General features: G+C 47.5%; 1 protein-coding gene across 6 annotated transcripts in view; it reads left to right on the top strand.

The window, feature by feature from the left end:
• Nucleotides 1–14,356, top strand: part of FARP2 (FERM, ARH/RhoGEF and pleckstrin domain protein 2) — a 142,002-nt gene that overhangs the window by 92,895 nt on the left and 34,751 nt on the right. For all 6 annotated transcript variants that reach the window (XM_058436407.1, XM_032761258.2, XM_058436406.1 and 3 more), the window contains one exon: nt 11,240–11,415. In XM_058436407.1, coding sequence (XP_058292390.1) covers nt 11,240–11,415 — 176 coding nt within the window. The remainder of the gene's footprint in view (nt 1–11,239; nt 11,416–14,356) is intronic.

The following is a 14,356-nucleotide window of genomic DNA, read 5'->3' as shown; positions in this document are numbered from 1 at the left end:
CTTTCTCTTTTGAGTGGGTTGTAATGTCCACCCAGAGGGGGTTTAGAAACGGAAGGGAAGGCAAGCGTGTAGGCACCATGGCTTTAGAACCGTAGGAAGACATTTCCCACTACAGATTCTGTCTTTCCACTTGTAACATTTAGTGAGGCACTGACATTGCTCTTCTCCACCTTAACAAGACAGTTTACAGTGGTTAAATAGCAAAACTCCCAGAGCAGGTCAGCCTGAGGCCATAGTGCCCTGCGGCAGCACTGGGCCCTGCTTTTGTTTCTGTTTTGTGCTGTGTGGCTCTTCCTCAAGCCAGTGTTGGGTAGTGCACAGCCTGAGAGGTGTGGCCTGATAAACCCTGAAATTGAAAGAAGTATGCAGATTTGACCCAGCACTCCTGGAAGTGTCTGGATACAGCTCACTGAGAGTGTGGAGGTGAAAGTGCCTGCAGAATGCGGACAGTTCTCTCTCAATCTATTGATCTCCTCAGTTACATCCAGAACCTTAAAGCCACACAGTTGTCATCCTCCGCCTGCAGTCTCAGGCAGGGCGCATCAGGGGCTGCACTGGTAGCTCCCAGGAGGACTTACCCGTGGGTCACCGTCATAGCCAGGTGTGTCTACTCAGAGGGGACACAGTCCTGCAGCAGTCTCCGTCAATGAGAGGCCACCAGCAGACAGTGCCTGTTGGACCCATGAAGTCCACCACTAATGATATACTCTGCTTTAGGTAGAATATTTATTTTTATTAGCTGTCAAACTGTTTTTGTATTTCAGTTTCCAAAAGTCCAGGTACTTTATGTAGGCCAATGTATAAATATTTCAAGTCTAACAGTAGCACAGTTATATGTTAATACAACTGACTACACGAAAAATATGTAATAGCGTATGCTATGTAATTTTTCAAATCACTAGGTATTGATATGTGCCTTTTTAATATTACCAAGAGATTCTCTAAATATGGAATTAGATTAGGATTATCTGCTCCAGTTAACACACATTTTTAAATTAGTACTGTTGATTGAGGGACGGACAATAGCACACCAAAAAAAAGAGTTTAGTATGAAAAACTTAAACCTGTCGGTTAAGTCATTCCCATTATTGTCATTTTGCTGAGGGTGACTTGGTCCTTTTGAATTGCTTTGGTGTACGGGTATGTTCTGATTTTTCATGCAAGCTCCTCTGCCATTCCACCGCTCTGAGGAGTAATTGTAGCACTTCACATGTGCTGTGGTTGTGGTCACATGGTGACATACATGGCATGTGTGTTCCCAGCTGTTGTGTGTTTATGTGACATTTGATGCCAATACATATGTCTTCAAGGTATGCTTGTTCCCTCCTAGCTCGTGGAATATCAAAAAAATTCATTGCTGGAAAAATTATTTCATAGACAAAAATGTTAATGTTCTCCTGGGGACTTAAGAGTTGAAAATATTTGTATAGATTTGGTTCTCAAGTCCGCAGAATCCATCTGCTGTGGTCTCCCTTTGGTGCTCATCTGGGAGCCACGTGTATGGAAGACTCTGTCACGGGCGGCTGGGATGTGGGCAGATGCTGTTAGCCTCCCTCTCCACGTGATGGTCCATGCCTGACGTGTCCCCTAGTTCAAGGAGGCGCCATCTTTTGCATGAAAACAATTGCATTCCCCTAGGAAATGAAGAAAAAATGAGCTGAAATTTCCTTATACATTTGAACTTGTTCATTTTTTAAAGAGACATTTTTGTTGTCTGCTTTGTGGTACTTATAAAATTTGTTTTCCATTGAAATTGCCATTTATAAATTTGCAGATATGTACTAATTTAGAATTTTTTAATTGTTCAATAAAATAAGGAAATATTTACTGTGAATTTTTAAATGGGCTTTTTAGCTTTCTTTCCCTCTACTTTTAGTTTTGATTTATATAAGTTAAAGATTGTTTTACGTATTAATCCCTGAAGCAGCTGCATATTTTTTATAACAGTGTCACTGACTTCTGCATAGGCTTCTGAGCAACAAACAGGCAACAGGCACCATGACTCTTGTGCAGATTGTCTTATTTTAATATGGATGATGATGTCTGTGGAAGGCCAGCGGGGAAAGGTACCTTGCTTCTTCTCGGTCTTAGCTCTGTCAGTGCTTCCTGCTCTCGCCTGGTGTGGCCTGCGTGGCCTGCACAGCAGAGCTGGGAGGACGTGCTGTGCAGGCCCCCACCACACCCCACAGGGCAGGCCTTGTGTCCTTGCGCTTTTACCATGCACAGAACAGCTGCTGTTGGCTTAATTCTGAAAATGAGGTTATTATTGCCTGTTTTTTCCACAGTCAGCCAAAACCCACCCTGTAAATTACAGGGGAGAACGTGAACAAGAGACCCCTGCCCCAGAGTGTGGCAGCTCTGCAGGTTCTGGGCAAGGCTTTATTCCACTCTGAGCTTGAGTTTCCCATTCGGGCAACACGAGTTTCTGCTGCCTCCGTGGAGTGTCCACGCCTCTCTAGCCCCACACACGCCTGAGGGGGTGGGGGCGGGGGCTTTGGACACTGCCTCCTGCTTTTGAGCCCTTTGAGAATAGGCTCCTCACCTTACCCTTTTGGGACCTTGGAGCAGCACAGAGCTGCAGCCACTGATGTCAGGCGCCTCTGGGAAGGTGGTAGTGCCTCCCCGGGGCTCTAAGGCACCTGCTGCCCAGTGGGCAGGGTGGTCAGTGAGCACCTGAGGCCAGGGTGGGAGGCACCTGGCAGTAAGCCCTTCCTGGAACTCAGCAATTGTACCTGCCACACCAGAGCAGAGGGGCCGTGGCAGCAGCATGTTCTAGAAAGGCACTTGTCAGAACAAACTCATGGGTCTCCTCAGAGCCCACGGATGGGTAGTTACTTCCCATTTAGAGAAGAGGGGAATGAGTCCCAGGGGCCTCACTTACCCCCCCACCCCACATCATGCCAGCCTTGCCCCCTGACCATCACCCTCCTGGTCCTGGGGCCACCCGTGCCCAGCACCCGCTGCCTAAGGATGAAGTGGGAGGCACCTGGGTGCATAAATCCTGATTTCAAGAAACTGCTCAAAAGCATTTCTGTATTAGGTCTATAAGTTGACTGATTTAGAAGGTAAAAACCATGTGGCCCTTATGTTCTTGAAATATGTCAATTCGGATTATATTTCTTTTCTAATCCTAATAACCCCCACCCTTTATTTAGTTTAATAGTTTGTTTTTGGGACCTTGCCTCCATGGTTCCAATAGAAAGATTCATAAGTCAGAGCATGCGTCTCAAAGTTTTGGACACAATGTATGAGAACAAAAACAGAGAGGCCCTGGAGCACCTTCACATACTCAAGAGGAGACCGTACACCTGGCAGATAGCAGATGTGGACAAATGGCCCAAAGCACAACTTGCTGTTACAGGTTAGAACACTTGTGTTTCTTAGGAAGGAAAAGGTCTCGTTTATTTAGAGCAAAACAGGAAAGAAACAAAGATTATTGGGAGCACTTCGTGTGTTGATACAGTTCTCTGAACCATGTGAGAGCAGCAGCCGTGGCTCCACTGTGTGCTGCCTACCAAGCAGTGGACCAAGGCTTTGTGTGTCAGCTCGTTAGAACCCCAAATGGCCCTTTGGAAAGCTGTGCCATGCATCACATCTTCACATCCTGTCCTGTAGGCAGTGATGCCAGGTAGGGAGGTGAACTAAATGCACAGTAAGAGATGAACCAATACTTGGACCCCTTGCCATTAACCATTTTTCTATCTCCCACTTGTATTCCTTGAGCCAGATTTTGTGTAAAAGCGACTCGTGACATCCTCTTCCAGTAGAGAAGCCAGAAATAATTTTCGGCTGACTCATCAGGTTCACATTTACTTGGATCCCTTGGACAGTTCCACATTTTCCTTTTCTTCTGGAATTAACAATTCATTCATCAAGCCTCAGTTTCCTGCACCTCCTCTGAAGTTAACCTTCAACTTGACCTTGAATTTTGCCAAGGAGGAGCTGATTCTTCCTCAACTAATAGGCAAATGTTTTCAAGAATCATTTGTTAGAGTTTTAAAGAGGAGAATTTAAAAGTATGAAATAAAAATAACTTTACCTTTTTCTCTAAATGCTATATTTCTCTTTCATTATCTAGTTAGATGAATAAAAAGTGTCTTGAAGGAAAAAGTGAAGGTAAGCACAAAAGTTTAACATTGTGATTTTTAAATGACATTTCAGAAATCATATGATGAATATTGAGAAAATTCTGGAAGTAAAGTGATTGCCACAAAGAAAATCACCTGCCAGACCAGGCGCAGTGGCTCCCGCCTGTAATCCCAGCACTTTGGGAGGCGAAGGAGGGCGGATCACAAGGTCAGGAGTTTGAGACTAGCTTGGCCAACATAGTGAAACCCCGTCTCTACTAAAAATACAAAAAAAAAAAAAAAAAAAAAAAGCTAGGTGTGGTGGCAGGTGCCTGTAATCCCAGCTATTCAGGAGGCTGAGGCAGGAGAATCACTTCAACCTGGGAGGCAGAGGTTGGAGTGAGCTGAGATTGCTCCATTGCACTCCAGCCTGGGTGACAGTGCAAGACTCCATCTCAAAAAAAAAAAAAAGAAAATCATCTGCCAGAGATGCTCACCGCTGACAGTCTGAAATAACAGTTTTAAATTTTATGTCTTTTGGCTGGGAATCAGAGCACTTTGGGGAGCCAAGATGGGAGGATCATTTTAGCCCAGGGAGGGAGTCAGGAGTTCAAGACCAGCCTGAGCAACATAGCAAGACCCATCTCTACAAAAAACTAAAACATTAGCTGGGCACAGTGATGTGTGCCTGTGATTCCAGCTACTCCGAAGGCTGAGGTGGAAGGTTCGAACCCTGGAGGTCAAGGCAAAGCTGCCGTGAGCCATGATTGTGCCACTGCACTCCAGCCTGGGCAACAGTGCAAGACCCTGTCTCAAACAAAAAAAGAGACCAGGCGCGGTGGCTCACGCCTTTAGTCCCAGCACTTTGGGAGGCTGAGGTGGGCGGATCACTAGGTCAGGAGTTCAAGACCAGCCTGGCCAACATGGTGAAACCCCATCTCTACTAAAAATACAAAAATTAGCTGGGTGTGGTGGTGTGTGCCTGTAATCCCAGCTACTCAGGAGGCTGAGACAGGAGAATCACTTGAACCCAGGAGGTAGAGGCTGCAGTGAGCTGAGATTGAGCCACTGCAATTGCACTCCAGCCTGGGAAACAGAGAGAGACTCAGTCTCAAAAAAAAAAAAAAAAAAAAAGCTGGGCATGGTGGCTCCTGCCTATAATCCCAGCACTTTGGGAGGCTCAGGTGGGCCAATCACTTGAGGCCAGGAGTTTGAGACCAACATGGCAAAAACTGTCTCTACTAAAAATACAAAACAATTAGCCAGGCACAGTGGCACATGCCTGTAATCCCAGCTACTTGGGAGGCTTAAGGCCGGAAAATTGTTGGAATCCAGGAAGCGGAGGTTGTGGTGAGCTGAGATTGTGCCACTGCACTCCAGCCTGGGCAACAGAGCAAGACTGTCTAAAGAAAAATAAATATATATGTTTTGAAGATGATCACATCTTGTTATTTGCTGGAGTGTGGTGGCCTGATCACAGCTCACTGCAGCCTTGACTTCCCGGGTTCAGGCATTTCTCCCACTTCCACCTCTTGAGTAGCTGGGACTACAGGCATGCACACCACCACACCTGGCTAAATTTTTGATAATTTTATTAATTTTTTTGTTTTTGTAGAGACAGGATTTCACTATGTTGCCAAGGCTGGTCTCAAACTCCTGGGCTCAAGTAATCCACCCACTTCGGCCTCCCAAAGTGCTGAGATTACAGGCATAAGCCACCACGCCCGGCCAATTTGCAGCTTTGAGAGTATTTCAGATGTTATTCTTTTCCCAAAGTGCAGTCTGTGCAATGAAGCCCATTGGTGAACAGCCAGTGGACAGTTTGTGATCCACCCCAGCAAAAGTGTGGAGCTCAGTAAAACATAACTACTGTTTGTATCTCTCAATTTCAAGTCTTTTAATGTTGGCAATTGAAGTCTTGTCTATGGGTAAAGAAATCAGTCCTTCTTGAGGATATAGTGAGATAGCTGGGCCTCATCTTTGTGTGTGGTCGGTGTGTCCTGTGAGTTGTGTATGATATGAATTTTATGAAAGGGACTCTCGTAACTCACAAGACCGATTTACTGGCTGTTTTTCAGTAGAGGACCTCGGATTTAGAGTTTATTTTTTACAGATACCTAAGATTAATTCTTTACCATGTCAAGTAAAGTTAAACGTATTCTGTTTAGCTTGATATTTAGCATTTTAAAACTTCTCTGCCTTTTTTTTCTTTTTTTGAGACACAGTCTCACTCTGTTCCCCAGGCTGGAGTGCAGTGGTACGATCTTGGCTCACTGCACCCTCCACCTCTCGGGTTCAAGAGATTCTCCCACCTCAGCCTCCCGAGTAGCTGGAATTACAGGCATGCACCACCACACCCAGCAAATTTTTGTATTTTTAGTAGAGATGGTGTTTCACCATGCTGGCCAGGCTTCTCTCAAACTCCTGACCTCACGTGATTCACCTGCTTCAGCTTCCCAAAGTGCTGGGATTACAGGCATAAGCCCGGCTGACATCTGCTTTTAACCATGCATTCTGATATGCATTATCAGTGTCAAAAAGATTTTCTAAGACGGAGGAGCACTACGGCCAAGTGTCCTTTTATGATAATCCACAGAATTCAAAATTGCAAAGCCTGAAAGGCACTAACTTTATCCTGTCACATGTCACTGTGGAAAGCACTCTTCAGAGCCATGGTGCCACACTTGTTTTCTCACTGTGAAGTACATCTGTGTTGGTGACTTCAGCTAAACCTGTTCCCCAGGGATAAATGCAACAGCCCATACAAAATCAGGCATGAGGACATAGTCCAACAACTTCGTGTATAAATAAAGTTACACATTCATCGCCAGTTGCTTGTTAAAAAAAAAAAAGTCTCCCCACAGATTTATTGACTTTCACGTAGGATCTGTGTTTGTGTAATTTGAAGTAGGCTTGATTTATAAGGTTTGCTATAGCTAACATTTAAAGAAATGTTTAAACTAGACACTGGTGCATGCCTGTAGTCCTAGCTACACAGAAGGCTAAGGCAAGAGGACTGTTTGAGGCCAGGAGTTCAAGTTCAGATTGGACTTCATAAGATCTCATTCAGTAAAAAAAAAGAAAAAAAGAAAAAGAGTCCGGGCACAGTGGCTCACATCTGTAATCCCAGCACTTTGGGAGGCCAAGGCAAGTGGATCACCTGAAGTCATGAGTTCGAGACCAGCCTGGCCAATATGGTGAAACCACATCTCTACTAAAAATACAAAAATTAGCTGGGCATGGTGGTGGGCACCTATAGTCCCAGCTACTCGGGAGGCTGAGGCACGAGAATCACTTGCACCCAGGAGGCAGAGATTGCAGAGAGCTGAGATCATGCCATTGCACTCTAGCCTGGGCGACAGAGTAAGAGACTTGGTCTCAAAAAAAAAAAAAGAAAAAGAAAAATATTTAATGGTAATTTGTGGTACTTTTTAATGTATTCACTAAATTGTGAGTTGACTGTTTTTTGTTAAATAGAAAGTATTTATAATAGGGCAGGAGCGGTGGCTCACACCTGTAATCCCAGCACTTTGGGAGGCCAAGGCAGGCGGATCACTTGAGGTCAGGAGTTCAAGACCAACCTGGCCAACATGGCGAAACTCTGTCTCTACTAAAAATACAAAAATTAGCCAGCCATGGTGGTGTGCATCTGTAGTCCCAGCTACTCAGGAGGCTGAGGCACAAGAATGGCTTGAAGCCAGGAAGCAGAGGTTGCAGTGAGCCGAGATCATGCTACTGCACCCCAACCTGGGCGACAGAGACTTTGTCTCAAAAAAATGTATTTATGGCTGGGCACAGTGGCTCACGCCTGTAATCCCAGCACTTTGGGAGGCCGAGGCGAGTGGATCACGAGATCAGGAGATTGAGACCATCCTGGCTAACACAGTGAAAACCCGTCTCTATTAAAAATACAAAAAATTAGCTGGGCGTGGTGGTGGGCGCCTGTAGTCCCAGCTACTCGGGAGGCTGAGGCAGGAGAATGGCGTGAACTGGGGAGGCGGAGCTTGTAGTGAGCGGAGATTGTGCCACTGCACTCCAGCCTGAGTGAAACAGCGAGACTCTGTCTCAAAAAAAAAAAAAAAAAAAAACAGTATTTATAATATTATCAAATGATGACTTCTAACTTCCGTAGAACCAAAAATGTTTATTCCAAATGAGCAGTCTGTCCTAAAGGGGAATGTCCTTCCTTTATGAGGGGTTGTTTACTGGGAGTGGCACTTACTTTTTTTTTTTTTTTTTTTGGGACGGGGTCTTCCTCTGTTGCCCAGGCTAGAGTGCAGTGGCACAATCTCGGCTCACTGCAACCTCCACCTCCCGGGTTCAAGCGATTCTCCTGCCTCAGCCTCCTGAGTAGCTGGTATTACAGGCACCTGCCACCACACCTGGCTAATTTTTGTATTTTTAGGAAAGACAGGGTTTCACCATCTTGGCCAAGCTGGTCTCGAACTCCTGACCTCGTGATCCACCCGCCTTGGCCTCCCAAAGTGCTGGGATTACAGCCGTGAGCCACCGCACCTGGCCAGGAGTGGCCCTTTCTAATTTACAGCCCTATTACCCCACCCTGGCCATGGCCTGTTTGCAACCCCAGCAGCGTCACAGCAGCACACATTATGATGGGTCTCGTGATTATGCCGTTTCCTCAAGTTTTACCTCCTGCAACTCAAAGGCAGATTTTGCAGCAACTTTTTGGTAAACTGTCAACTAGTAACTTGCTGTTGGACTGTACTTCTCTGAGTGAGGTGCTGTGAGGACCCCTGGAAGGACACAAGGGCAGAATAGTGAAGGCCGACTTTTAACTTCCAGAAGCAATGAGTGGAAAACATCTTCCTGCTACACCCTGAACAATGCAGTTATGAAGAATAAATAGATATTAGTAGCTTCTAGACTTTTTCTGAATTTTCATCACATAAAATATCTCCTTGTGAAATTCTGGCTTATTGAGGACAAAGAAGATTCTGGAACACAAACCCCAAACAGCACATCTTCGGAAACATACCTGTTTTCAACATAAGAAGTAATCCATACTTCAGGGGCTAGCACAGAGCCACAGTTCCACTTTGAGCCCTTCAGAAGTGACAAAGACCAAATGTGGCCCAGTGTGTGAGGCAAGGCAGAAGTAAGAATTTCATGCTGTTTTAAGGTTGCTTAGTGTACTTTAACTGAATGTGTAATAAAAGCAAATTCTAATAAGTTGGTTGTTAATAATTTCCTATAGTGATGTTACCTAGGTTTTCTATAGCAATGAATGTTTCCTTGTGTTTTCAATGTATCTTGTGAAAAATTCCAGAGGAAAGCTCTGCTTTCATGAGCACTGATATTTCATCTTAAGAATCCTAATAACTAGAATTCCTAGCAGCAGGCAAGATCTTTCCAGGGCTCCTGATTTGTCAATGTGAAAATAAGGACTTCCTCCCCTCCATCTCCCATGTCCCACTGGAGGGCGAACCTGTTGAGTTGCTTATGCCAACCCAGCAAACGGAATCATGATGTCAGCTGCTCTCAAGAAGCTGCTCTATACTAATCTGCCTATACACTTACATGTTTTAGGTTAAGTGAACCAAGTTTGGGTTTTCTAAACTGGTCACTATAAGCAACTGCATCTGAAGGTGCCAAGTAAGAGAATCTTGCTTTGAAACCAGTTGTGGGTGGAGTAAGGAGGCACCATGGTGTGGCATTTATGTGACCAGGGGTTCAAATTGAGTTACTTCTGTTGCAACATTTGGTAAGCTGATTCAGTAATCATCGTTAGAAATCGTGATAGTTTCAGTGTTCAAACACTATACACTTGGAAACAAATTTCCATCTTTGATAGTTTTGTTTGTTTTGAGAGGGAGTCGCGCTCTTGTTGCCCAGGCTGGAGGGCAATGGTACAACCTCAGCTCACTGCAACCTCTGCCTCCCAGGTTCAAGCGATTCTCCTGCCTCTGCCTCCCAAGTATCTGGGATTACAGGCACCCGCCACCATGCCCGGCTAATTTTTTGTATTTTTAGTAGAGATGGGGTTTCACCAGTTGGCCAGGCTGGTCTCTAACTCCTGATGTCAGGTGGTCCACCTGCCTCGGCCTCCCAAAGTGCTGGGATTACAGGTATGAGCCACCACACCTGGCCTTTGGTGGTTTTTAAACAGCAGTTAAATTCCTTCTCTAAAACTCTGCTTTAAAGTTTTCTTTTTATTTTTTTTTGAGACGGAGTCTTGCTCTGTCACCCAGGCTGGAGTGCAGTGGCACGATCTCGGCTCACTGCAAGCTCTGCCTCCTGGGTTCACACCATTCTCCTGCCTCAGCCTCCCGAGTAGCTGGGACCACAAGCGTCTGCCACCATGCCAGGCTAATTTTTTGTGTTTTTAGTAGAGACGGGGTTTCACCGTGTTAGCCAGGTAAAGTTATCTTTAAAATTTGGCACTTAATAGTTACTGGTTTCCCATAGAAAAACATTAGAAATTAACCTTTGAGATTTTTTTTTAAATAGAAGAGGATTTTTTTTATTATAAAATACACAGTGAAATATACTTTATCATCTTTAGAATTGGGCTGCAAATTTGGCACCTATTTATTCGAAAACAAACATGGTTTTAAGAAGGAGAAAATTATTACTGTGTTTTAGAAAACCAAAATAAAATGCCCATTAATGAAAAACTCAAGGAACTGGAAAACAGTATCATGAATTGAGCAGTTTTATATGATCCATTTTTTTATGAATAATACGTTTGGCCTTAAAATAGACGTTGTCTTTTCAGATGTTAGCCCTGGTTTGACATCTTAAGTCTCTAACCTCTAGCAATGCACCTAGAAAGTGTTCCCCCGTCCTGGTGGTGCCTTTTGCTTTACACACTTTGTGGTGCTTAATTTTATCATAGTTACATATTCTGCAGAGCCAAAAGAAGCCCCTAGAAACACAAGGATGGTATCCAGGCCCCCCTAGAGTCCTGGGGGGATCCACTCTGTCTGTGGATTGCTCTCTGAAATTGGGTAGATGAACCATCAACCCTCATTTTCATTTTATGTCATGTTTAGAATTGTGTGTGATAGAAGCTGTACCTCCGTGTTTTACGGGAAGTGCCTGGCACTGTGCGAGGCTGGCAGTTGAATGGTCAGGAGTGTAGTAGTGGCTCTAAGCCAGCTTCACAGCCCTTTCTCATTTCTCACTCCGTCCCCCACCCCGTTCATTTCCAGGCCTTTCCACGAAGAGTCCTCAGCCTTCTCCCTCCAGCCGGAAGAGCCCCCTGAGTCTGAGCCCTGCATATCAGGTGCCTTTGGGCCCAGCTGAACAGGGCTCATCCCCACTCCTGAGCCCTGTCCTCAGTGATGCCGGTGGAGCCGGGATGGACTACGAGGAGCCGAGACACAAGGTGGGCCCCTCGAGGCTGAGAAGCTAGCAGAGGGTTGCAGGGTGGGCCTGTGCTTACTGTTCCTTCCAGTGGTGCTGGTGGGGACCCTGGGGCGGGGCAGGGAAGGGCTCTGCGCTCACAGCCACCCTGCCAGCCTCCTGAGCAGAGAGGAGGTACTGGGCCGCCTTCCCTAGCAAAACCTTCCGGAGACTTTCCTCTTATCTCTGGGACTCCAGGGCCCTTCGTACAAAAACAAGTTTCCTTATTCATTTAGCAAACAGTCCCTGGCACCCACAGGCTCCATGTGTCACGCTGGAACTTCGAGCCTCCCCCACTCTTCCTTCCTTCCTTCCCACCTTCCTCATTTCTCCCTCGCTTCCTCCCTCCTTTGCTCCTTTCTTCCCTCCTTGCTTGGTCAAGCTTCTACTTTAACAATTGAGTAACTGGGAGGAAAGATCTGGGTGCTAAGGGAGGGTCCACTAGGGACCCCTTTGGGTTCCGGAGAGGCTCTTGGGTGGGAGACCCAATGTACAAGTGGGTGCCCTGGGCCAGATGTTGGAGACAGTGGAGGAGCCACCTGTGGGGAGAGGATGGTCCTCTGCTGTTGTGGCGAGGGGAGGGGTACATGGGCCACAGACAGGGTTGAGGGTTTATGACAAAGTTGAGGCACTGTCCCCTGTGGGTCTCTTTTTACCGAAGATGATAGGAATAAGGGCACAAACTGAGAGTCTGCAGGAAGAAAGTGACCGAGCAGAGAAGCTCACTGCTGGCAGGCACAGGGCAACCAGGGGCAGGGATGCTGTGGCCTCAGGGTGGCCTCCACTATCCTAGCCCAGTGGAGTCTGCCTACAGCTACGGTTTTGCAGATGGACCCTAAAAGAAAAGGCTCAGGGTCCGGGGAGTTTGCAGACTATATTGGGCCTGGAGTCCACAGAGAAGGGAGACATGGGGTCCCTGAGTGGCAGCTGGACGGGAAGAGGCCACGGGGCCTCTAGGAGGGAGGGAGTCAGTGCTGGTACAGGGGGAGGTATGTCATTGTGACACCTCAACACTCCTGCTTTGGCCTGAATTGGCCTGAGGATATTCTGTCCAAGGCCTGCCTTCCAGATGCCAGGGCTACCCGTGGGATGCTGGGACTCTTAGCAGGTGGGATGGCACAGGCAGGGCAGGCTCCTCCTTCCTGGTGCCCTGAGGGTCCCCTTGGATCCCACTGGAGTGGAAGGAGCCCCCTGGTCTGGAGGCAGCAAAGGATATTAAACGTACTGCTGCACGAGGCTTGCAGGTGAGGGCTGGTTCTGGTCCCTGGCAGCAAGACTGTTTCCAAAAAAGATGTCTTTTTATTTTATTTTGGAAACCTAATGACAATCTCTTTAGTTCACTGTTTCTTTGGTACAAAAACAAAACAAAAAAAATGGCTACCAAGCAGTCTGTTTTAAGACTAAATTTTAATTTGTAACTTTTTATATTACAAAAATCAGTTGATTCTTTAGATGGTTCTATAGGGTGACAGCTTGTCACATCTGAGGATAATTGGGCTGGTGGCAAGTGGCCCTGGGAGAAGCCTGTTAGTCATGACGTGGCATGGGGCCAGCAGCATGGCAAGGCCCTCTGGGATGGGGGCACCTCAGGGTCCTCACGGAGCCGTGCCCTTGAGGAGATGGTGGCTGGGTCACTGCAGAGAAAGATTCAGCAGCCCTTGGGCCCAGCCCATGCGTGTGGGCACCCTCGGCCCTGACGTGGTGTCTCCTGTTGCCTCTCCTCAACACCTGGGCTCTGGAGGGAGGGCTCTGGGCTCTGCTTCAATTCTGTGTGTGTGAGTTGACATAGCAAGGCTGGTGCCCAGCACAGGTGGGCTCCGAGATGGCAAGGATGGCCCCTTCATCACCATGCAGGGGCTGCCGGTTTGACCCGGAGGTAGGTTCCCACCAGAGTACCCCTCTGTGCTGACCTCATGAATCAGTGTGCCCAGCCAGGCTGCAACAGGTTCTGGGGAGACTCTGGCCCCAGATTCACTGACGGCTCTGCTGGCAAGGCCTGGCAGACCACTCTCCTGGGGAGCCAAGGTGACACAGGGGTCTGAGAACCACGTGCTGCCATTGAGGCCACCTGTTAAGCTTTTGCACTTGCATCCAGTTGCTGGGCTGTGTGGGGAGGGGCGAAGAGCTGCCCACCGTCCAGCCCACCCTCACCAGCTTGTGCCCTCCTCCCCAGTGTCTCCCACTTGACGCACTGTTTGTCCCCTTTTTAATAGAGATTTGTGAGGATCGGCAATAGTCTAAGGGTAGGAAAGCCAAAGGTGGCAGAAACCTCTTCCACGCTCTGCATGGGCACATAGACCCTTCATGTGGGGACAGGTGGTAAAGCTCACAGGAATTGCACGCTCCTCTGGGGCTGTCCCTGGCCGCCGTCTCATCCCTGGCCTGCAGCCCAGCTTGCTGGGGGTCAGGTTTGACATTGATCTAGAGGTGGGGGCAGAGTGGCAGCTGCTGTATTTTCTGTCCCTGAGAGTCTCCTCACGGTATTCCTTGGGCTGATTGGACGGGGCAGGGGCGGGACGGAAGGCCCTTCTCTTGGCCACTCTGCTCCCCTGTGACCCATTGGTGGCACCTGTGATGAGAAGTCTCATCAGCGACTGCCGTGGCTGTCTGATGGCGTACGTGTCTCTGTGTGCCTCGCCCCTGGAGGAGGGGGGCTGCTCCAGGACTCCAGCATCCTGTTTCTTTCTATAGAACAACATTCAGAGTTAGGACATTGCCTTTGGACTCCATGCCACGGTGACTGTGGCTAGGAAGTTGTCCTCCCTCTACCAGACTCTCCCTCAGGGCCCAAGGTCAACAGTTTGTGGGGCACTAACATGCCACATCCCTGTCCCTCAGCTGTGTGGGGAAGGCTGGGGCCTCCCAGACCATAACCACGGGCCTCTGGGGATGGGACCAGCTCTGCCCCCAGAGAATTCACTGGG

Source organism: Hylobates moloch, unplaced genomic scaffold, assembly GCF_009828535.3.
Source record: "Hylobates moloch isolate HMO894 unplaced genomic scaffold, HMol_V3 SCAFFOLD_1, whole genome shotgun sequence".
Classification (NCBI taxonomy): domain Eukaryota; kingdom Metazoa; phylum Chordata; class Mammalia; order Primates; family Hylobatidae; genus Hylobates; species Hylobates moloch.
Note: the sequence above shows the minus strand (reverse complement) of the source record. Positions and strands in the feature narration are given on the sequence as shown.